Source organism: Tetrao urogallus, assembly GCF_951394365.1.
Source record: "Tetrao urogallus genome assembly, chromosome: 6".
NCBI lineage: Eukaryota > Metazoa > Chordata > Aves > Galliformes > Phasianidae > Tetrao > Tetrao urogallus.
In genome coordinates, this window is record NC_136819.1 from 24,136,260 (window position 1) to 24,161,226 (window position 24,967).

The 24,967-nt window shown below is 54.1% G+C and overlaps 1 protein-coding gene across 1 annotated transcript; it reads left to right on the top strand.

Moving 5' to 3' along the window:
• Positions 1-23,231: 23,231 nt before the first annotated feature.
• Positions 23,232-24,488, top strand: CHST1 (carbohydrate sulfotransferase 1; the record flags this gene model as incomplete). The annotated part of the gene is made up of 1 exon (XM_079537390.1): positions 23,232-24,488. One exon carries the CDS (start codon positions 23,232-23,234, stop codon positions 24,486-24,488), a length of 1,257 nt encoding a protein of 418 aa, XP_079393516.1.
• Positions 24,489-24,967: the final 479 nt, after the last annotated feature.

Sequence of the window (24,967 nt, forward strand, 5' to 3'; positions counted from 1 at the left end):
TCACATGCTGTCTGTTCTTTCAGCATGGGGAAGATTGCTTTGTCCCACATGAGTTTGAAATATCCCAATCAATAAAGTGTTCATTGCTTCTCTCAGGAGATGATTCTTCAGACTTATAGTGCATGTATGGCACGTCCGCATGGGAAAATTGACCAGAACAGCTATCTCAGCTCTGACAGTATAACTCCCCAATGCTGACAGTGTTTTCCAAAATAAAAGTGATTTATTGTCCAATAATCACGCTGTTCTGTGATAGCTGAGCTGGTCAATCTCCACAGGCAGAGCTCATCTGCAGCATGGCAATGCTTTTGACAAGTGCTTTGAATAGAGGCTTGCCTGGGTGGAAAGCTGTCTAGCAGCGTTGCTGTGCCAGAGCTCTGCCTGCCTGTACTTCAGGGCAGAAGTGCTTCTAAGATGGCAGAGGAAGGTACTAATAAATTGGTTACGAGAGCTGGGGCCACAGTGGCGGCTGTGTGGGCCAGGCTCCCAAACATAAGACATCCACCATACTTAAAACTGTGCCCAGGGGTGCGGAATTCAGTGGGACTCTAATGGCTGGGTATCTCCCTCTGAATAAGGCACGTTTTCCATGCCTACAGCTGCCTGCCTACTTCAAGATTTCACCCTGTGGTTCCTGTTACCTGTTGTTTATTGAGGATTCCACAAGCTGGCGCTCACGGGAGGCCGCAGTTATAGTTCAACTTAGGTTTTCAGAAGTTAAGTGTATTTAACTTCCTTAGAGAGTAAATTTATTATGCTGTAGCAGCAGCGATTGACTTCCCTATGCGCACAAGACAATCTTCACACTCTGCTGTACACTACGTTACAACAAGACAGGTGTTACTGCCCCCGAAAACTCTCCTCTTCCCGCATCAGTTACGTGACCTACTTATAAGGAAGCATTCCAGCTGATAACATACAGCCCAGCCGATAAGGTAGCAACGACCGCTGGGACGAGGCACCAGGAGCTGCGTTTTGGGGCTCTGCCGGAGCCAAGCGGTACGAGTGACACTAGAGGGCAGTGCTGGCACACGGTTGGAGCCTTCACTAGCTAGAGCTTAAGTGCTTCTGAATGGCAGCGTTAATTGCTATTAGAAACACACATTGATAACTCTCTCACCTGCTTTAAATCCTGGAAAATGAGATTCCTCACCCTTCCCTTCCAGCCCTCGTGGCAGCTGGCAGTGTTTTATAGCCTTATAAAGGCTGGCGGTACCTGCTGTCTTCATGGGATTTTATTTATGGGAACCTCTAACAGTCTTCTTGGGGTTTTATTTATGGGAACCTCTAACAGTCTTCTTGGTGGCATCCCCTAAATCCCATTGTTTTGGTGCTGTTCCTCTTCTGGAAGCTCTCCCCATACAATCGTGCCAATTATCACCAAAAGTCACTGGGGCAGGGAGATGAGCAGCCCTAAAACCCCAAATCACAGAGGCAGCAGTTTGTATGCATCTTTGGTTATGTCTGTGTAGGTCTTACAGACATTATTTCTATGGTTTAACCTCTATTTTCAGAAGGTGGAGGCGAGCTGTATAGATGTAGATCTTAAAATAGCCAGCTTCTCCCTGTTGGCCCACTGCAGTTTTGCAACTCATCGTATACTGAATGCTTTGATGGAGCATTTAAAAATATCCTATGTCTTGGGATTGAGAAGCAACCCTGTTCTGCTGGGAGCCTCTTACCACTGTGTCACAGTGGAGTGGAGAAGAGCAGAGGGTCAGGAGCAGTGCCTGTGTGCAGGGCTCTTCTCTGTCATGTCCCTGTCACTGGCGCTGCCCTCGGAGTACTTCTGGGTCCTCAGACCTGCTGGAGACCAGTGCTGCTGTGGGAGTTGACCAAATCTGTGTGCCTGTGTCCACCTGCCAGGGAGAATTGATAGATATCTCTGCCTCCTGACTCCCAGCTGGGCATGCTAATTTATAGATTGGATCTGTCGCTCCTGATAAACGATATCTTACTTCCCTAATGCCGCCTTCAAATTGAGTTTTTATGGCTAGGTCAGATAGGGAAACTGAAGGGTGACTCTGCTTTCTCTTTGCTTTGCCTTCATTGTCTGCATTTGGGATGAAGTCAGCTTTTCCGACCGGAGCCATGTGATGCCAGCCCAGGAGGCTGCCAGAGCACCCAGCTTGCCCAGAGCATAGGGCCACGCCAGTAGCTCTCAGCTTTCCTCCTGCCACACCTAAAGCCAGCAGCCCCCCTGGCTCTCTCCATGGAAGAGCAGCAATTCCCTTTCCTTTCCTGTGCCAGGTCAGCTCTGCTGAGCATTAATCCCTCCTGGGGACATGACTGAATCAGCACAAGCACAGCCTCACAGAGCATCCTTCTTCAGCAGCAGAGAGGAGTGTTTTCTGGAGCACCGCCAGCGGCTCAGACCTGTGCATATGTGAGCAGCTTTGTTCTCCCTCCAGGGAGCTGCCTAACAAAGTTAAGAGCTGGCCAAACACCCAGGATTAAGCATATCATTGCTGAGTCCTCTGGAGGTTAGGGTAGTTAAAGGCGCAAAACATGCAGACCTGTTTAGCTTGTTGTCATTGAGCCCTGGCTCTTTTCTTGTTCCCCAAGACAGGAACTTGCTGAAGCCACTTTTTTTGCGTACTGAGTTGCACTGCAATAGCCCAAATCAGACCAGTGAATACCTTCTGAAGATGATGAGCTTTAACTGTGAAACCTAACAAAATACTGTCCAGTCCTTTCCCAACTTGCAGAAATCACAGCAGCCAGAATTTCCCCACGCAGCCAACCCGGCTGATTGAGATAGCAACCCCTGCTATGTCAGAAACTGAAAAAGATGGAGCTGGGAACAATAAACCAATTTTGAACTTCTCATTCTTTCAATTAAAGAAACGTAGAAGAGAAAGCTGTGATGTGATCCAGATTTAATTCAATCCAAGCTTCCCCTTTTTAAGGTTTGTTTTTCCCCACAGCCTCTGCAGACTCTCCCGTCCACTGCAGTGCAAGCTTCAGAGCAAACCCTGTTGCTGAATTTAGGTCAGGCTTGCCAGGGAACACTTGGGGCCTTGGCTGTTATGGTTAGCATAGAGACCACGCTGCCAACGCTAGTTGGGGTTGCTTTGGAGGCAGTGGATGGAGCTGAGCAAGGAGCTCACACTGCTCAGCAGTCTGCCCCAGCAAGAGCTGAGGGACAGAGGACAGTCCTGCAGCTGCTGAACACCCTTGCTGAACCAAAGCAACGCTATGATCTTGCTGTGGTTGTTGACTGCAGGTTATGGGAAGCGAGCGGTGCATGGAGCAGGCTGCATCCTGCCCACATCCCACTGAAGGCTCTGAGTCTTGTCCCCAGCTCACTCCCTGCCTGGGATGCAGGGAAGGCATCACCTGAAACATCCAGCATCATCACTCTGATGCACCTATGGGACTGTTCTGTCCTGCTGCCTCACATCCAGAGAAAAAAACCTCCACATGCCCCAAGCGCTTGCAGTGCTTCAGCCTGTGCCGCTTTGGTCATGCACTTCTCCCAGGTTCCCCAAACACACTCTGCCTTTCCAATTGTCCTTTCCAGTTCATCTCCCAGCAGTTATGCTGCAATGCTGCAATATGAGGGCAGTGGTTGTGGCCAAAAGTGTGCCCTCCAACGCTCAGGTTGCAGGCTGTGGTGTACTGAGCACAGACCCAGAGAACAAGAGGAGTATATCTGTGGCATGTTGATATTGCTTGCTGTTGCAACTCTTATGTTTGTTTCTTGTATGGTTCCATGTTTTATACAATGTGTTATATCATCTATGTAGTTTGAAACTTCCTCTACTGATGGGGACAAGCACATCAGGGCCAAGCCTGAAAAATCTTTTGTAATGATTGTATGAAACACTTGATTCCCTGCCCCCTTCCCTCCTTTACCCTTATGCTTGCTATCTTTTTCTCACCATCATGGAAAATCTGTGTCCCGTTTTAAAGCAACCTTTGAGTCACAGGGTGGTGTAAGAGATTATTCTTTTACATCATTGTCTCAAAGCTTGCTGGGGACACAGATGGACAACTCCGAACAAGTGCTGGGCAGGGGTTGAGAAATCCTTTGTCTGAGGGACACAGATGGACAAGGCCAGGGGCAATGAGAGAGAGATAAACCCGCAGCTTAAAGGCCATGAAGTGGTCTTTAGTGTGGGCTTATCTCAAGGAAGATGGCCATCTCAGGGGATACTCACATGACTCTTGCTCAAGAATAAAAGAGGGATCGACCACCATGAGGAGAGGTTTTCTGGCAACAGATTGCTCATGAAGAAGAGGTTTCTGCCATGAGAAGCCTCACGACCTGCCTCCCTCCCTCCTGGACTTGCTCTGCACTCTACCACGATGCTGAAGAAGAACAAAGGTGTCTGCCATCAGAGTCACTACGGAACTCCTGCATGCTGACAGACTCTCCTGGACCTGCTACCTGAGTCCTGCTGCTTCCTCCCAGATTGGCTCTGCAACTTCTTCCTTCTACCTGCTTGCTGCCCAAGGCTGGCCATGCTGCTGCTCTCCCCCCCTGCTGCTTTTGCCTCAGACCTTCAAAACTCAAAATGCTGTGCAACGGGACCTCTGCTGGATCCTGGTGGTGACTATCCCTGCTTTACGCAATTCTTGCTTCTTTCCTATTTTTTCTATTGCCCTCCTTCCCTTCCCTGTCTCCCTGATTAGGATTTATAATAAACTGGTTGGACCAACATTTGAACTGTTGTTTCTCAATTTCACACCAGGTATGTTATACTAAAAGAACCTCCTCTCCCTCCTATCAGTTGGAGCGAGATAGAGTATTCAGGGGAAGAAGGTGGCATCCTGCAGCCCCTGAACTACACAGCCCTCTGACTGCCCTGCAGGGCCAAGTCCCAACCCCTGTCAAGGGGTCCCAGGCCCCTGGATCACCTGCCAGACACCCACAGAGGCGCTCCTTCCATGGAAACCTCCCCTATTTAAAAAAAATATATATTCTTTTATCCTGGTCTTTGAAGATGGTTGTTGCCATGGAAACATGTGTTAAAGCATGCCTTTCCCCTTCCCTTCATCTCCAGAGCTGCCGTTGCCATAACAGCCACATCCCACCCCACCCTGCTCCTCGCCACGGGGTGCAGCAGGGTGAGCCTCCAGCCCAGCCTGTCCTCTCCTAGCACCAGGTTGTCCCCATGTCCCTGTGGGACATGACACTGCCTTGTGCCCATACAGCAAGGCATGGCACAGAGGGGACACAGGGATGCGCAGCGGCTGCAGCAGAGCCAGGACTTAACTGGGAGCACATTGCTGGCTGTAGTTGTCTCAATTAACGCAGCCCTGCTTGTTTTAGCAATTACCTGCCCATGGCTTTCGGCCCACTTTCAGATGGAGATCTCCTGCCAGGAGTTGCAGCTGGTGAACAGGAGCTGGGAGCAGGCACTGAAGGCACCTTCAGCTGCCCTGCTCACATCCTTAATAGGCACCTCCCTGCCAGTGGGAGCAGTCCACACCCTATGGAGACAGCAGCCTTAACAGGCGAGAGGGTGAGGCACTGGCACAGGCTGCCCAGAGAGCTGTGGGTGCCTCATCCCCAGAAGTGTTCAAGACCAGGTTGGTGGGTGGCAGCTGCCCAGTGCAGAGGGTTGGGGCTGGATGATCTTTCAGGTCCCTTCCAACTTAGTCCATTCTATGATCCTATGATAATTGTAAAATCCACCCTCTGTGAGGCCTCAAAGTATTAGGAGACATGCTGCCATCTCCCCCACTTTCTTCCCTACCATGTTTGGGCCACAAGTGGGTGAGCTGTGTGTTCTGGATCCCAAGCACCTCCTCTCCTGCTCAAGTGCTGGAGTAGCCCTCCATCGGATGAAGGATGGATGCAAGACACAAAGTCACAGAGACAAACGTTATTCCAAGGGAGAGAGAAAAATTGCTAGTGCTCTCCAGAGGGCAGCAGCAGTGGAGGTTTAAATGGTCACAATGCAGTTTCTTCAAGACTCAGTTGAAAACTGCTGCTGGGCTTTGCTTCTAAACTAATTAGCACTCTTTACCTGGCATTAGTGCTGGACTCACACTGTAGCAAGGCCTTGCCATGCTTAACTCAATTGGAATAGTTTCCCCTGTGGAGGTGCATGTGCTTGGGCACATATGCGTATGCACCAAGGCAAACCAAACGCCTCTTCTGCTGTAGAAATCAGAGCTCATGACTGCATTATAAGCCTTGTGATTTATCTACCACTCATCAGGAGTGGTACCACACAACCAGGAAACTTCACACAAAAACCTTGCCTCTTTGCACTTTCTTCTAGCTGCTGCCCAGCACTGGGTGGCTGGGACAGAGAGGGGACAAGGACAGGGCAGCAGCATGTGCCATGTCCATGCTGCTGCAGAGCACATGGGCTGCATCTGTCAGCCGCATGCTGGCACCAGATTGATGTCCTTCTTGTTCCTGATAAGGATCTGAAGTCTCCTCCGGGTCCCGGCAGCGATTCTTTTATCCTCCCTGATTGTGGCATCCACGCTCCCGGCATCCCTGGGGACGCATCAATCGCAGAGCTGCAGGCGCCGTGCCGCTATCGGCAGCGATGATAGAAAAGCTACAGGAGCAGCTGTCATTGCTCCCTGTTTGCGTTTTGTTCTCAGGCTATCAGCAGGATGTTTTCACCAGACACCCATCAATCTGCTGCAGCAGGGCCCGCCTCGGTCTGCAAGGTAGCAGAAGGTACCGGTGCTGGAGCTGCCTGCTGCCCTGTGGCACCTCCACCCATGGCCACCTACCCATGGCCACCTACCCATGGCCCAAGGGAGCTGCTGCTGATCCTGGCCCCCTGCAGAAATGCTCAGTTAGGAAGCGAGATCTGACTTGCCACATGCTTTGCCAAATTCTTTGGGATTTTCTGTGTCTTCTGGGAATCCATAAAAAGCCCTCTGCCCCTGCCTCTTTCTTGTCACCAGTGCCACTAGCTTGGACCAGACATTCAGTTTATGCACCACAGAAGCCAGTGAGATGACATGGGTGCTGATGACATTATATCTGAACTGCATTTTGGAAAGAAACCCAAGACAAATGGGTGAGACCATTGAGATCTGCTCTTGGACTTGGATTTGGACTTGGGGAGGGTACATTGTGAACCCTGCTAACTGCTTAGCTGCTCAGCACTCAGCTAACTCCTCAGTGATGACAATAAGCAAGATAACAACAGGCCTGTGCCCTATTTAGTACCTCTCCACCCACCACCAAGCCTGCAGGCAGTGCTTTGCCTCATTGCCCACAGCCCTAGGGCAAGGTGACCTGGCTGCTCCTACCCTGCAGCTCTGGAATGCAGTACCCACGGCTGATTGGGAGGATGTGGCCACCCTGTTTTGTTCAAGACTCATCTCCAGGGCTCCATGCTGTGCAGCCAAAACTCCTACCAAAGTTGAGAGCCACTCAGTGCCACATCAGATTGGGAGGATGTGGCCACCCTGTTTTGTTCAAGACTCATCTCCAGGGCTCCATGCTGTGCAGCCAAAACTCCTACCAAAGTTGAGAGCCGCTCAGTACCACATCAGAGAGCATTTTGTGGCCACTCCTGCAGGCGCAATGAAGATACTGTGGTGAACTGATTCCTAAGGTTGTGTCCCTGGAGCCCAGATGCATGCTCAGCCACCTGCCATGCATACCTCTTCCAGACAAGCCTGTGTTACAAAGGTGCTAACTAAACGAATACCTCCCCATTCTGATGAGAATCTACATGCAAACTTGTGATGCTTTGCAGCAGGATGCATTATAGCACTCAGTTCTGCTTGTGCCTCCTTGAACATGCTGGTTGCATATCCAATGGGATTTATCAGAGGCTGGGATGTCCCCAGGCCTCCAGCACTCGCCACCCTCATTCCCAGCCAGCAGGACCCAGCAACACCCCATTTGTATATGACACAGCAGGACCACGTCACCCAGCTCTGCCTTTATGTATGGTAAGGCACCTCGAGCATGTTGCTCAGAGCTGAGGTGGGTGCCCCATCTCTGGGGACGCTCAAGGGCAGGCTGGATGGGACTCTGAGCACTCTGATCTAGCTGTAGGTGTCCCTGTGCATTGCAGGGGAGTTGGACAGGATGGCCTTTAAGTGTCCCTTCCAACTCAAACGATTCTATGAGTCTATGATCTCTGTGTTACTTATTTTTCTCTCTTCTCTGGTGGACGGGCAGAAAGAAGATGTATATATATACACATCCATATATATATATCCATCCTGCTTATATGTTAAAAATAATTAAAAACAGGTTGCTTACCTTTCTCACTGTAGATAACTTCTTGAGAGACACCCGTTGTGCACACTGTGCACTGCTCCTGCAGCTCCCCACTCCCCCCTCCCCACTCTCTGGGATGTGCTCTGCATGTGAGATACATCAAAGGCAGTTTAACATACCATGGAGATGGTATAGGAGGTACTAAGAACCATACCAATGACATTTTAAACTTAGGAAGAAGGGAAGAATGGAAAAAACTGTTCAAAATCCCTGCCTGAGAAGATGAATTTGCAGATGGATCCAGTTGTTGTTTGGGGTTTCTCCTTAGGGCACTGTCACCTGCAGTTCATCCTTCTTCTCTGGGACCTTTCTCCTGACTTTTCTCACATGCCTCCAGTTGGGCTTGCTCCTCCCAACTAAGTTACCGCTGTCAGGTCACTGGGATGCCATGAGTCAGACTTGCACCTTCCCCTCCTGTGCTGCTGTCACCTGTTGCACAGATGCAGATAGACCTCCAGAAGACCTGGCACGCTGTTTCTGACATTAATCCTGCAGGAGGGGGCCCAGCATCACGCTCTTTCTGCTTCCCCCCTTCCCATCACAACTCCCTGCTGTAAGTAAGGAGCTTTGTCTCCTGCCAAATCCCCTGTCTGTGTTGGGGAATTGGGGTGAGCCAGGCGTAAAATGAAAATAAATCACTAATTCCTCCTAATAATGCCTGATTTCCTGATTTGATATCCCACATTAATTCTAATTACTCACCCGGAGTCAGGGCATTAATCAAGGCGTTAGAACTTCCCCCTGCTTAGCAACACGCAGCCGCTGGCAGCTGGCAGCCCGGCACAGCTCTGCCCATCACTTTGCTGTGCCATGGGGGATCTTGGGGTACCCCTGCCCCAGGCACCCCTCATCACCCCCCCCGTGTCCTCCGCAGCTCCAGCACGGCTCTGCCTGCTTCTGCCAAAGGTAAACCTGCTCCTTCCAGCTACGGTGCAATTACTGCTCCTTCTGATTATTCTTCTTTTTCACTTAGCGTTGAAAGGATTAATACTGCATTTATTCACTAGCTGATTAATTATTTTTTTCTTTTTTTTTCTTCTTTTTTTTTTTAGAAACTCATCAGTTGAATAAGCTTTAATTTGGATGGTGATTAACGGAAACATGTATAAACTCAGGATCCGCGCTGCGTTCCATTGGCCTGCCTCACCTGTCCTAGATACAGGACAAAAGGCTCTCTTACATGCACTGCTCTCCAAAAGCCACACCGTTCATTAAGGGCAGCGTTCAGCACAGCAGATGAGTTGGGCTCACCGTCTGGCTCTGCATCCTGGAGGATTTTCAGAACAACAGACCTCAGTCTCTCAGATGTCATCGCTAGGACGAGAGCGGCAACGAGCTTTTCTGTGCTTTGGGTTTGCAGCTTCTCACTTTTGACCGAGCTCATCCCTGACAGCATTTTCTCTGCACTTAGAGAGCCCATTACTGCTGCCAAAATCTATTTAGTATTTCATTTCAGGTCTCAGATGCCTCCTGAGCTGCTAGCCTAGCATTAGCTTCTGAGCAACAAGCATGCATTGTGTGAGCATTGATACGCGCATGGCTTTAATATCCTACAGTAAATCCATGCCTTGAGTTGGTGTTTTGAATCCAAAAAGTTAATTTCTAAGAGAAATACAGCCCTAAAGCACATTCAACTAGCAGCATTATTTAGTTACATCCTGTTTCTGGGGCTTGGGCACCGGCAGAAACCTGAGCTCAAGGAAAAGCAGAGCCCTCCCACGCTCAGCCCCAAAGGAGGCTGGAGTCCGACAGCATCAAACCATGCTCCCTTCTGTGCCCAGGGTCAGCCCTCCCTGGCACCAAGCCCTCCCAAATGCTCCTGTAAAGAGACATCAATCATGTTGGTAAGAGGACAAACGGAAAGCCATGCTGTAGGTTACATGCACGAGGATCCCACCGTGTGCTGAGCCAAATGGGGATGTGGTGGCCGCTGCTCCACACCTTTGGTGTGCGGTGCATCCATGTGGGATTTGCTGCCTTGCCCCCCCATTCCTCTCCTTTCCAAGCTGCAGGTCAGTGTTTTACAGCCTGAGGTCAATACATCCTGAGGGTGCTGTAAGCTATTTCTCAGCCTAACTAAGAAAAGCGAGCCTCTTGTCAGCAGCCTTACAGCCGGCGTGCGGGAATTTGTGGCTCCATGGGAGTAATTTTAGGAGGCATGCAACTGGGACTGCTTACAAAGCTCAAGATGAGATGGATGTGCTCACCCAGGAGGGTTTTACAGCCTCCACACTCAAACTCCCCTTTATTCCCTGGCCACTGCACAGAATTAATTACATTTCTGCATGCTAGCATGGACCTATCACAGCAGAATTGCCATCAAACCAACCAACCCCTGCCCCAGAGCCCCTCACCAGGAGGAGGGATCCCGCACCGTGTCACCAGGTGCCAGGGGGAGTCAGGATCAGCTGTGCCTGCAGCAAGCACCCTGTCCTCCCTGCTCCCTGCAGCAGTGTGAGTAGGGACTCCATCACCGTGCATGGCCTTCCCATCCCATCCCAGGTCTCTGCGTGCCACTAAATCATCCAGTTTGGAACAAATTCACTGGGAAGAACTATAGTGAGTCAAGCAAAGGTCTGGGACACGGGAACAATGGCCCATAAAGCAAACACGCAGCAGTGCGCTCAGCTGCCGGGGATGCTGCTGGCACATGTGGTGGGGAAGATTAATATGCACCAAGCGAGCAGGAGCTGGGAGGGAAGCTCACAAGGTGCCTCTCATTAGCTCATCCTTCCAACAGAATTAACGACTGCCAGGTTTTGCCCAGCCCTCTCCTGTGGGTTAGTGAGAATGGACTGCTGTGTGTCAGGGGGGTTCTGCTCCCTTGGGAGCCTCTGCAGGGAAGGTCAGCTCCCAAAGTCTGGAAGCAGGCATGCCTGGGTGCCACAGGTCTGTGCTGCACAAAGGGCCAAGACATCAGGGCTCCCCAGGGGCAGGCAGCTCCATCCGCCCCACCTGCTGGTAGCAGGGCTGGGTGTTCAGCATCCCACAGCCTCATCACCTTCTGCTATTCCCTCCGTGGGCAAGCTGCCATGTTCCTGCACCCTCCTCTCTGCTATTTCCCTCCTGCTGCCTCTCTCCCACTCCTCCTCCTCTACTCTTTAACTCGAGAGCCAAAAAGAAAACACCTTCTCCAACAGCCACTGACAACAGCAGGAGGAAAGCAGCTCCATTCTCCTGATTTGCAAAGGAAGAAATACATAGAAACATCTTCGTAGCATCGTCGCAAAAAAGCGGATGTTGTGCTGCACTCAGGCGTCTCAGGAGACTGGGGCTCCTCTCCTCTGACTGTTTGAAGCTGCTCAGTCTCTGGGGATCTCAACAGCTCCAAAGCTGCTGCCACGGAGAGAGAGAAATCAGACACATTTTCCGTTGGGGAAGGCTTTCCTGCAGCAATCAAAGGATGCTGCACAGCAGCGGCGCGCGCTGGCTATGGCCAAGGCGTGGGGAGACAGAGCACATGGGAATTGCTGGGGAAGTATTCACTTCCACAGGGAATGGTTTTCCTCCCTTCTCTGCCAGGGACTGGGGACTCTGCTGGGGAGCTCCTGATCCCTATGCTGCTTGTGGGCCACCATTCTGCCCACACTTATCACAGCCCTGAAGCCTGTGGCACCTTTGTCTAGAGCTGATGCTAGAGGCTCTCCAGAGGGATGCTATAGCCTGAAACTGGTGCACAGTCTGTACTGCACTTACAGGTGAGGGCTTCAGGTGGTAGCTCTCACACTCATCAGTAACTTGTTGGCCCTAAGGGAGCTTCCTCCTCCCTGTGATCTCAGTTGTGCTCCGTTACAGACACGTTACAGTTTCTGTTCTACCAACAGCTCCAGCAAACCCACTGTGTGCATTCCCATGGCAAGAGGCGTGTGGGAGGCAAAGCTGAGCACAGAACCATGTATAGACGCACCTCTTGCATTCAAACCCTGTGTCCTACGTGACCTGAACAACTCATTCAGCTATCATTACACGGGCAACAATGCTCCATGAACTATGCACAGAGGTCTCCACTCTTCCTCATTGCACTAGCTGCAAGGCTCGTGGCACTGCTTTCTGAGAGATCCCTTTACATTTCCTTAAGATTCACTCAAAAGCTGCCATAAGACCTCAGTTTTAAGCAAAACAATTCTCCACAGTGCTTTGATCCTCCCATCGCTTGGCTCTTTCTACAGGACTAGGATGTCTCTCCCTTTGAAGACACAGGCATTCAGCTCTCACCGGTTTGCGGCAGCACATGGAGCCCTGTAAAGACCAGAGAGCCCCATGATGGCAGAGCTTGCTGCTGGGATAGGATTTCCATCACCTTGTTGGTGGAAAGGCCTGTCGGCACCTCTCCCCGCTCACGGTGCTGCCAGCCCTTGCACACCCAAAGCTGGGGCTGTGGGATGGCAGAGCTGAGCCCCCACCATTCTGCCCGCTGCGGCCGCTATTTCCCAGCCTCTGTTTTTCCAGCCCCGATATCACTTTCCCTGGTGTTGCCATAACAACTGGCGTTAAGAGCTTGTTGACATTGCCCTGTTGCACTAATTGCACAATTTCCCTTCACTGTTATACGCCAGTTATTTTCTTCCGAGGGCCGGAATTGCCTTCAGCCATCTCGCCTGCGCCCTGCCTGCCGCCCTGGGACCAGTTAGGGAGCCGGAGCAAGGGAGCAAACAATCCCAAAATGCCCTGGGGAGGTCATTTAGCCCGCTTAGTGCAGCTGAGACCATGTGGCTCCAGCACGAAGAGCTCAGGATGGTTTGTCTGCACCAGTGCTCCCATTGCCATGCTGTGCCTGCAACAGGAAGATGCAGGGATGGGTGTGCAAGGCTGGGACAGAGCTCATGGCCGGCCCTGTGTGCCCCCATCCTCGGGGAGCAGCTCCTGTCTCCCTGGGTCACAGCGGCACAAGGCCAAGCTCAGAGGTTTTGCTCCTTGCTCTGATGAGGAGAAAGCAATGCAAGGATCGATCGCATCGACCTGACAGAGTTCTCAGTGATTCTGGAGTCACCTTGAGACCCAACCCCCGGCTCTCTGTTCCAGCCACATTTCCACGTTGGAACCACAGGCAGCAGTGTCCCATCATGGGACCTTCTCCAGCCCTCTGGCCCCGGGGTGAAGGGCACACGGGGAGCTCCCCACCGCTGCCCATCCCTCCTCCACCCACAGCACAGCTGCCCTGTTGTGCTCCTCAGCAATTTATCACCAAGACACTTTCTTTATAAATATTAAATGAAGGGCTCCATAAATTTTTAACACAGAAATAAAACTGCATTTGGTGAAGGAAAAGAAAAAAAACACAGGAAGAAACCAACCACTCTCCTCACCTCTTCCCATTGCCTTCTTCCCTTCTCTTGGCCTTCCCCCGGGATAAGACAGCATCATGCTCAGTCCCAGGCCTGTGAACACAAGGCTGGTGCCCAGCAGGGGCACAGCACTGGGTGCTTGTCAGTGCAACCATAAAAACACCATGTTCTGAGCCCCACTTCACAAGGCAGTACTGATGCACTGCCTGTGCCCATCTCTCTTCTTCAGTACTTGCTTTTAGCCACGTCTTGGGTCCAAAGGACCACAAGGGGGTCATCCATTGGGTCATCTATTGAAGCCAGGCATGCTGCTGGCCCCCTTCTCCCTTGCTGTGTCCCATCCCCATCCCCATAGACGAGGCTGAGGATGGTGTGGTCACCCAGCACCATGGATCTGGGGCAGGCCCCGGGAGCTGCAGAATCATGCATCCCTCACTGCCAGCCCTCCGCAACAACAAGTGTGGATGAATCATTAGGACAAGTGCTACTACAGCCTGAGCGCAAATGAGGGAAGATTGGGCCTTTGGCAGATAACAGCTCTTCGCTCAAGTGTGCTGCTCTCCCGCACTCACTGCTCAAGCAGCCGCTCCCTGGGGCCAGCACGTGGCTCTGCAGCCTCTGAATTTCCCACAACAGCTCATCACTGCCTGGACATCTCCAGCAGCGTGGGGTAACTTTGAAGGTTGCCCCATCGCAGCTCTCTGCTCCCAGAGCTCCTGCACTGTGCAGTGAGAGCAGCTCAGAGCCATTGCCAGGAGGATGCAGCAGAAGGATGCTCATGGCCCCAGCTGCCAACCCATGTGGCAGAACCAAAGCAGGAACTAATAAAAGTAATTTTAAAAACAATAATGGCAACACACGTTATTAAAATCCACGCTCAGCTGGGCGCTGGGCTTACCGAGCATTTCCCCGGCTTTAGTCAGGTGGTGGGATTGCCCCAGACACCGGGGCAGGGTGTATGACAAGGAGAGACAACGATCAATTTTTAATATTGCATATTTAAGCAGGCTCAGGCTCCAATCCATCATATCCCCCGGCTTTCCCTAAAATTAATCTTCAATAGCTTATCGAGAACTTCAGAAAATTAATATCCAGCGTTTCACCTTAGGGGGAGCAGCACTTTCTCTGGATGAATATGCATGCAGGAGGGAGAGAGCACGACAGAGCATCTGCCCGCAGGACTTCAGCTTCAAAAGAGGATTTCAGCTGAGCCCTTGCACACCCAGAGGACCGAGTGCCACAGGGCTGGGATGGTGCAAACAGATGCAGCCGCTCCCAGGCTGCACTACACGTGCCTACAAGAGGCTTCAGCTCTGTACAAAGGGCCCCAAATGAATGAATCTGCCCTTAATGCCAGGCCACGGGAGCATGAAGAGGAACAGAACGGGTTGTTCCCCCGCTGTCTGATGCCAGGGAGCTCAGCATCTGCATTCCCGCTCCCAAGCCCAGCAGCCTTGACCCTGAGGCTGGGCAGGACTCATGGCACTGAAGCATGGCATATTCACCAGTGAATGCTTCTTTATTGCAGGGCCCTGGAGCAGCTCCCCGGGAGGCAGTCCTGCTGCCAAATGGTGCCCAGGAGCCAAGAAAGGAATCAAAGCCCAATTTCCCATCCCCAGGAAGCAATGGGGAGGAAAGAGGGACAGGGAGCTGCAGAGAACCAGAGAACATCCCACACCGTGTCACTAGTTCCCCCATTAAACACCATGGGATTAAGGGGTCAGGAAGCACGGGGCCACATCTGAGACTGGATTACTGTGTGCACGAGAATTAAACAGGGATTATCAGCAGCCCAACAGGCACAGTTGGGGCCAGGTCGCAGGGCTGTCTGATCCCCTCTCCACAGCAGGTCCCCCACAGCCACCAGGGCTGGCTTCAATGCCCCTCATATCCCTGTATCTCATCCCGCGATGGCATCAGCCAGCAATGGGAGTGCAATGCTGGAAGTGGTTCTATCCCTCAGAAGGAGTAATTATGGATCTCCATAAAGAGAGCACTTATCATGATGTGTTCATCTTCCCTGACACCTCCCGTACAGTGCCCTGGCTGCGTTCCGCAAACACTAATTAATTAAGCCATATACCTTTGCTGGGAGCTGCAGTGGGAGCGCTGCCTGCTGCCGGGGAGCGCTGCAGGGCCAACCACCCCATGCATCCCTACAGGAATGGGGCCTGGAGCCCTGCAGGAGGCACACAGGGGGAGCCGCGATGGGGGAACCAACGCCTGGAAGAGGACATAGCAGCAGGTAATCAGAAATAAAGAAATGAGCCCAAGAGGGTTGCCAGGGAGCAGATGGCTGGAGGTGTAACAACGAAAACCAAGAAGCAACCCTTCCCCCCAAAAAGAAACGAAGCAAATGTTACACCGACAATAAAGATGAAGCCTCCAGGGGTAATTTGGGGAATTACAGATCAGTAAATTGCACATCTGTGTGCACCAAATTGATTGGAATGATAATTAAAACCAGAACATCTCATAATACGGCCCAGTGTGTGCATCTCAGAAGCTCGCGTCTCACTAATCTCTTGGATTTCCTCGAATGCTGAAGCCCAGCAATGGATGAGGCACAACAAGGTGGGTATTTGTTTAGGGCTTCTTTGACATGAAGAAGTGCTGGCAGCTGCTGTGGAGCAGGAGACCATGGATCTTCTTGCTTGGGTGGCCAGCGAGGAGCTGAGAGCAGGAGGATAACAGGTTGGGTTTTGGGATGGCAAGGGATTAGCTGCAGTGAGTCTGGATCTGCTCTTAGCTTCCACTACTTACAGAATCACAGAATCACAGAATTGTAGGGGTTGGAAGGGACCTCCAGAGATCATCAAGTCCAACCCCCCTGCCAAAGCAGGTTCCCTACACCAGGTCGCACAGGTAGGCATCCAGGCAGGTCTTGAACATCTCCAGAGAAGGAGACTCCACCACCTCCCTGGGCAGCCTGTTCCAGTGCTCCGTCACCTCACTGTAAAGAAGTTCTTGCGCATGTTTGTGCGGAACTTCCTATGCTGCAGTTTCCGGCCGTTTCCCCTTGTCCTGTCTCCACTCACCACTGAAAACAGTCCGGCCTCGCCATTCTGCCCCCCACACCTTAGATATTTATAGACCTGGATCAGGTCCCCTCTCAGTCTTCTCTTCTCAAGGCTGAACAGACCCAGTTCACTCAGCCTTTCCTCATAGGAGAGATGCTCCAGGCCCTTCACCATCTTCGTGGCCCTCCGCTGGACTCTTTCCAAGAGATCCTTGTCTTTTTTGTACTGGGGAGCCCAGAACTGGACGCAGTACTCCAGATGAGGCCTCACCAGGGCAGAGTAGAGGGGGAGGATCACCTCCCTAAGTAGGTTAGGTAGTAGCTTAGTAGGTCATTAGTGGCTAAGATGGAGGAACAAGGGTAGGGGATGGGAGCACAGCCTGGTTTAGGTGATTCATAACCATTGGAGAGAGTGAGGAGCTCTGGTGATCCCTTGACACACTACATGGATTGGAACCATACTGACAGACTGCATTAGTGCCAATAAAAGCAGAGAAATGTGCTTTGTTGTGTGAAATGTGTGGGCCTGGTGGATCTGGGTGGGCTCCTGCATCATAGTTCACTCAGCCTTTCTTCATAAGGGAGATGCTCCAGGCCCTTCACCATCTTCGTGGCCCTCCGCTGGACTCTTTCCAAGAGATCCCTGTCTTTTTTGTACTGGGGAGCCCAGAACCGGACGCAGTACTCCAGATGAGGCCTCACCAGGGCAGAGTAGAGGGGGAGGATTACCTCCCTCGACCTGCTGGCCGCGGTCTTTTTAATGCACCCCAGGATGCCATTGGCCTTTTTGGCCACGAGGGCACAGTGCTGGCTCATGGCCAACCTGTCGTCCACCAGGACACCCACGTCCCTCTCCACAGAGCTCCTCTCCAGCAGGTCATCCCCCAACTTGTACTGGTGCATGCCATTATTCCTCCCTAGGTGTAAGACTCTACACTTGCTTTTGTTGAGCCTCATCATTAAGGTTGGAAAAGACCATCTAGTTCAGCCACTGACCCATCCCCACCATGCCCACTAACCACATCCCTCAATGCCACACTACATGTTTCTAGAATGCCTCCAGGGACGGTGACTCCATCAGCTCCCAGGGCAGACTGTGTCACTGCCTCACCATTCTTTCTGATAAGAAATTTTTCTCAGTACCAGCTGCAGAGGGGCATGGGCTGCCCTAGGAATGGGTCTGTGCAAGGGGTCCACAGCAATACCAGGAAGGACAGCTCGGTGTCCTCCAGCACCTACATGAGAGCAGGAGGCCAGGTGATGAGATGCAGAGACGTGAAAGGAAAATGTCACTTTGTACACTGTGAGATTGAACTACAGGCTGTTTTTTTTTTCCCCAGGAAACAGCTGCTTGAGACCAGAAACTCAATGAGACTCTGTGCTGGATTAGCCATACACAAACGTCAACAGAAGCCACAGCTTCCTCGTTACAAGTGACATTCTGCGATGGGGATGGGATAATGCCATATGCATGGGGCTGGCCACCAATATCCCACCCTGTATTCTGTCAGGGTTACAGCTGTCACCACTCCAGGGACACCCTGCCATCGATCAGGAGCACAGTGCAAGCACCACACAGCACCTGGCTGAGGCTGCCCCATCCCAGGGTGAAAAAGATGAGAGGCTTCTGCTCCGTCCCACATCGGATACGGGAGAATATTTACCTGATTGCATTGAGTGGACACCACTTCCCTCTCCTCCATGCCAGCCCTGTGTCACCTTGCTCAGAACCATAGAGATGGAGCTTACTACAGCACAAGAACATTTCTGCCACTCCCTGTGCTCCTGTCATACCCATTTCCATCAGAGTAGGGAGGAGTCCACTGGTGCCCCAGCAAGTAGCCCATGTCAGGCTGTCTGTACTCTTTTAGAAGAGAAGAACTCTTCCCCTGTGCTCCCCTCCCTGCTCCTCTCTTCCACATCCATCATCATTAGCAGCCATAAACGTCAGATCCGCAGCCATTAGGCTGCTGGTCCTGGATAAATAATGCTTTTCATATTTAATTTACAAGTGGCTGCGGAGACTCTTTGGGGTGCAAGGGTTAATTAAGAGCCAAATTAGATGGAAACGCTTCTCCCCAAGGAAAGTCAATTAAATCTCCCTGGCAAGGATCCAGGGCTGGGCACAACCTCTCTTATAGGGCAGCTCCTGCACACATCTGGAGCTCGAGCAGCTCACAGGGCCAGGATGGCCCAGCACCAAGGGCTCGGTGAGAGGTGGCCAGAAAGATGCGCACGATCCATCCTCCTCCTGCTGCACCAACGCACTGCCGGACATTCCCCTGGGAAGCAGATCTCAGCAGGATCTCACCGTGACACCGCTGTGCAGGTGGCGGCAGCTCCTGGCTGCCTTCCAGCCATCTGCACGCCAAAGCAGCACCCACTGCAAATCGCAGCAGCTCTGCAAACAGCAAACAAGCAGCTGGCAGCCTGCGTGCGCCTGATAGCCTTCCTGCGCCGGTGTGCCGGCACAGCTCTTTCCTTCCTGAGACAAAGCTGCGTGTGGAGCAGCACTGCTGGAACAGAGACAACACCGAAAAACAACCACCATCACAAAGCCTGTAGAGAAGGAAGGCAGATCCTCTGGGATAGCAAGGGAGTTTGTTTGCACGGACTTCCTAGAAACAATAAGGCAGAAGTGCTCAGCATCAGTGCACAGCATTCTGCAGAGATGTGTCCATCTGAACGAGACCGCTCACTTGGATGCCCCCCAGCAGGGCAGAAGGAGGGCTCCATCCCAACCACCACTACATCAGCCTCCTGGGCACAGGATCACCCAGGGACACCTCCAACCAGGCGGGACAACCCCAGAGCAGAGCTAACACAGAGCAGGATGGATGTTGCTGGGTTTGGGATCCTGAGCTATCCCTAGAGATATCCCTAAGAGCTCCCCTCTGCCTGGGGCCAAGGCCTTCAAGTGAGCCTTGTGCCAAAACACTGCTGCCCCAGGATGGGGCGCACCCCACGTGTGTTGGGCCACCAAGCTCCCAGGGGCCATCAGCCTGCTGCCAGTACCACCAGCATGGGGACAGTGACACACGGTGCCACTGCCGGGTGTCTGCCCACGAGCCAGCTGCCTTCAGAGAGCTCCTGAGAGCAGCGATATTAATGATGCTTTTGATATGCAAACGGAGCGCTCATTACACCTCGCTCTCGCCCCGCATCCTCCGAGCTGTTAATTAAAGAGCGTGCAGGCAGCAGGCAGAAAATTATCGTCGCCTGCAACACAAACCGACAATGCTCCAGTGGCCCACCACTATGCAGCAGCAAGACAGACAGACAGACTGACTGACCGACTAACCGACCCACCCTGCCCAGCCAACCCTGACCTCCCCACATACCTGGAGCCATTAGCACAGAGGTGGGATGATGGGTGGGAGTCCCACAGAGCTGCATGGGCCCCAGCAAGCACTTTGGGGGGAGGGTAGGGTGAGCTAGATAGGAGGCAGATGAGTGAGGATGCTCAGTGGCTCACAGCTGGGGTCCTGCCCCTAAATCTGCAGCAGGTGGAAGGAAGGGAGCTGCAGCCTGAGACTGGCGCTGTTAGGGCTGAGGAGAAACTGTTACCAAGCAGAACTCTGACTCCTTATCACAAACATGTTAACTGGGGAAAAACTGAAAGAAGTACTATAATGCCCTGGTACTTGGTTAAATGGGGTCGCCATGTTTCTGTGTGCATGCCAGTGTTAAATGTGTTAAATGTTAAACGTTAAACTTCACCATTGGTTTATGGCAGACCCTCCAAGGCACTTATGTGGTTAAGATACATTTTTTGAACCGTAACTCAAGGCAAGAGGAGAAAACACAAGGGCTCCACGGAAATCTGCTGCAGGTGACTGTGGGGATGGGAGCCTTTGGGCACAGAGGAGCGTCAGCAGCCTGAGCCTGAGCACCGTGTAAAGCACTGAGACCTGAGGGCTGGCACAGGGCATGGAGCTGCCGTGGAGGGGGGATAACTATTGGAGCGGGCTGCTTAGGATGTGGGGTAGTCTCTGTCCCCAGAGGGGTTTATGAACCGTGTACATGTGGTACTGAGGGCCGCGGTTAGCAGGCATGGTGCGGTGGGTTGTTGTTCGGACGTGGTGATTCTGCCTTAACGATTTTATGATGCTCGCGGCAGTGTTCCCCGTCCTGTTGTGGGTTCCTGGACCACGACCCCTCGGAAGGATATGTATACATATACACATTTCTGAGGAGCAAAGTGAGCCGCAAAACGAGCACATGCCGGCAAACGGGAGGGCAGCTGACGCCCGCATTCACCAGGGCCCTCCGCTCGGCTGTGACTGCAGAGCTCCGGGGCACATACCCTGGGGAAAAAAAAAACTGTAAAAATATTAAAAAGAAAAAAAAGGGGAAAACTTGGGGGAGACTTCTCAGCTCGGCACAGACCGGGGCTGCGCCGCCGGGCCGCCCGGAGGAGGGAGGGAGAGAGCGAGCGAGCAAGGAAGGAAGGAAAGAAAGAGGGAGGGGAGAAGGAGCGCAGCCCCCTCCCAGCCCTCCCCTCGCCTCTCCCCGCCACCGAACGCGACCGAGGGGCGTGGAGGGGCGGCCCCGGCCGGCAGTGGGCGCGGGCAGGGCGGTGCGCGGCGCTGGGCCCCCGCGGCGCGGCGCGGCTCGGCTCGGCGGAGCTCCGCCAGCGGGGCTCGGCGTGCGCGGCCCGGCAGCCGCGGCGCGGGGCCGCCGGGGATGCGGGGGGAGCTGGCCGCGGCGCCGCGCCAGGTAAGGGCGGCGGGAACGGCCCCGCGACGCGGCTCTGCCCGGGGCTCTTCGCCGGCCGCCAACTTCGCCGCGCTGGGAGAGGGCGGCGGGATCGCCGCCGTCCCGCGTCCGGGCGGAGGGAAAGGGGTGAGGCGGAGCTCGGGGGGTCGGAGCTACGCGGGTCCCGGCGCTGCGGGAAGGGGCGGCTGCGTGGGTCGAGGGTCGCTCCTCGGGGAGAGGAGTCCCCCTGGGCCCGCAGGGATAACGATGCTCGCGGGCAGCGGAGCGTTCAGCGGGAGCGCCATCGGAGTGAGCTGATCCGGGCAGCCGCATCCTCGGGAGGAGCGATGCAGTTGAGCAGATGAGAGATAAACAGGCGCAGGTGGATGCTGCGATAAGGAAACTCCGGGACCGGCTCGGGAGCGATTAATTAAATGGGAAGGCGAATGCTGAATGCCAGGAGGAGAGGTTAAAAAAAAGAACCCCCGGTGTCAAACCCCGCGATTTCAGTGCTGCTCCGACCGGGCAGCGACCTGCGGGGTGCGCGTAGCTCGAACCATCTCTCGGTCCCTCAGAAACGCGGCCGGGATAGGACGGGGGAGCGAGCGGACCAGAGCGCGGTGCCCCGAGCTCTGTCCTTCGGGAGGTGCCGTGGCAGCGGCGGTGCACGTGGAGAGCAGAGCGAGCCCCGAGGGGAGTAGAGGCCGGAGGGAGCGCGGGCTGCGGTGTGCGGCGGTGCCGAGCGCTCGCTGCCCCCGCAGGGATCCCTCTGCCGCGGTCCCACCGCTGGGCGCTGAGTCGCTGCCCGGGGCGGGTGGGCTGCGGGGGTGCGCAGAGGCGCGAGCGCGATTCAGCCGACCCGACCGCGTGGGATGCCGCCACGCAGCCCGTCCGCAACGTGTCACGTCGCGGGGAGAAGTCGGGGGACACCGGGACCGGCGGCGGGTGCCCGGCCGAGAGTTGTTCTGCAGCGCTGCGGCTCTTCGCGCCCGGACGGAGGGAGCGCGGCCGCAGCGGCCGCAGCCGCGTTGGAGGGGCTGCCCGGGGAAGGAGCGCAGCGTCCGGAGCGCCGCTCGTCGTAGCTGCGGTGCCGTGAGCCCCGCGATTCCCGTGGCCGGAGCGCGATAAGGACCCGCTCCCTGCGGAGCCCGCCGCAGCGCTGCCCGCCGGGTGCTGCGGCAGCGCGGGTGCCGGGAGAGCTTCTCGTCCCGCGTCCCCCTCCGCGCCGCTGGGAGCGCGTCCGGGCGCACGGGCGACCGCGCCCCGCTCCCCGCCCTCCTCGCCCCCCCGGGCGGCTGCCGCTCTGGGTTGCGGTTTTCAGCTGGTCCCAAAGTCCTGAGTCACTGCGCGGTTTCTATGGAAACAAGAGATGATGGGATCGGGGGGTAGAGGGTGCCGGCTGCGGGATCGGGGCGCGCCCGGCACCGCACCGTCCCGAAGTCCCGCATCTCCCATCGGGGAATAGGAGCAGAGACTGGGAGGGCGGGCGACCGTGTGTGAGCCGTCCTCCCGCAGTACGGGAGCTGGGGCTCTGTGTGAAGGGTGCAGTGTAGCTGGCCAGCACTAGAGAGCAGGAAAGAGGTCCCGCTTGGCAGCTTCCACTCAGAAGATGGCACATCCCAGACTTCTCCCGAATAGGCAGACCTGGAAAAATATAGAAGCCTTGGAAAAAGTGTTGGCTTGGTGACTCCAAAAGGGTTCGGAGAACCTCGTGGAGCTTCCAAGCCTACACTTTTTCTGAAGAACATTCCATGTCCCTGGAAGTCCTGGCTGGAATCATCTCTGGAGTTGTGCCAGCCTCTTGCTGCTGTCCTCTCCTCTGAAGCAGGCTCTGCAGTGTGTGGCTGGGATCCATGTGGTTAGACCCGATGCGCGTGCACTGTGGGAGGGCATTTGCTGGTAGCAGGAACACTCTAGTCCTTCTTTCTGGTCCTTGCTCACCCCATGCCTTCTCTGTTGGGTTGCAGACACCAAGACAACCTGTGAAGAAGCCCCATGAAGGTGACCAGCCATGCAATGTTCCTGGAAGGCTGTCCTCCTACTAGCCTTGGCATCCATTGCGATCCAGTACACGGCAATCCGCACCTTCACCGCCAAATCCTTCCACAGCTGCCCCATCCCCGTCAACTGCAGCCTGAGCCAGGATGCTGACGCGGCCGAACGGCTGTGTGATGAGAGCCCCACTTTCGCCTACAACCTCTCCACCAGGAAGACGCACGTCCTCATCCTCGCCACCACCCGCAGCGGCTCCTCGTTCGTGGGACAGCTCTTCAACCAGCATTTCGATGTCTTCTATTTATTCGAGCCCCTCTACCACGTGCAGTACACGCTGATCCCGAAGCTGACACAGAGCAAGAGCACGACAGACCGGCGGGTGATGCTGGGGGCCAGCCGTGACCTGCTGCGCAGCCTGTATGACTGCGACCTCTACTTCCTGGAGAACTACATCAAGCCCCAGCCCATCAATCACACCACCGACCGCCTCTTCCGCAGGGGAGCCAGCAAGGCCTTGTGCTCGCCACCAGTCTGCGAGGCCCTGGGCGCCGTCGATCTCCACCTGGAAGAAGGGGACTGCGTGAAGAAGTGCGGCACCCTGAACCTGACGCTGGCCACCGAGTCCTGCAGGGAGCACGGGCACGTGGCCATCAAAACCGTGCGTGTGCCTGAGGTGAGTGACCTGAGGGCGCTGGTGGAGGACCCGCGGCTGAACCTGAAGGTGATCCAGCTGGTGAGGGACCCACGGGGCATCCTGGCGTCCCGCAGTGAGACCTTCCGGGACACCTACCGGCTCTGGAGGATCTGGGATGGCACCGGCAGGAAGCCCTACAACCTGGACGTCACCCAGCTCACCACAGTGTGCGAGGACTTCTGGAACTCCGTTTCCACAGGCCTCAACCGGCCGCCATGGCTCAAGGGCAAGTACATGCTGGTGCGGTACGAAGACCTGGCCCGGAACCCCATGAAAAAGACCGAGGAGATCTACGATTTCCTGGGCATCCCCATGGATGGCAACGTCGAGCGCTGGATACAGAACAACACGCGAGGGGACCGCTCCTCATCCAAGCACAAGTATGGGACGGTGCGCAACTCGGCGGCGACGGCGGAGAAGTGGCGCTTCCGTCTGTCCTACGAGATCGTGGCGTTCACCCAGCGCGCCTGCCAGCAGGTGCTGGCACAGCTCGGCTACCGGGCCGCCCGCTCTGAGGAGGAGCTGAAGAACCTCTCCATCAGCCTGGTGGAGGAAAGAGACTTCCTGCCCTTCTCCTAAGGCTGGGCCCCGCTTTTGATACAGACCATTTCGAACTGTTGCCTTATTTTGTTTTCTTTTGTTTGGTTCCCCCCCGACCCTCTTTCTTGTCGTCTTCTCTCCAAAATTTGCACTAAATCTTGAATGGGAATCTCAATGGAGTTCAGAGGAAGTGATTCTTGCCTCTCAACACGTTTTGGGCGCACGAGGAATTGGGTCTCTCCAAGCAAGAGCTAGAACTGTGGATGGGTAACAATGTTTACAAAACACACAAAATGTATAAAGCAACCTTCAAGCTTTCCAAACAGAAGGGTACCTGGGGTACTGTACTTTTGCACTGTTTACTTTTACAATGTAAGAGGTAAATATAAATATAATTTATGAATGGCATCATCCCCTCCAGAATAACCCCCTTGCCCCACAGTGAGCAGGTCAGACTGGAAGCTGAATGTGGAGCAACCTCCTTGTCTCAGATCTCAGTTCAATATGTCTGTTGGAGT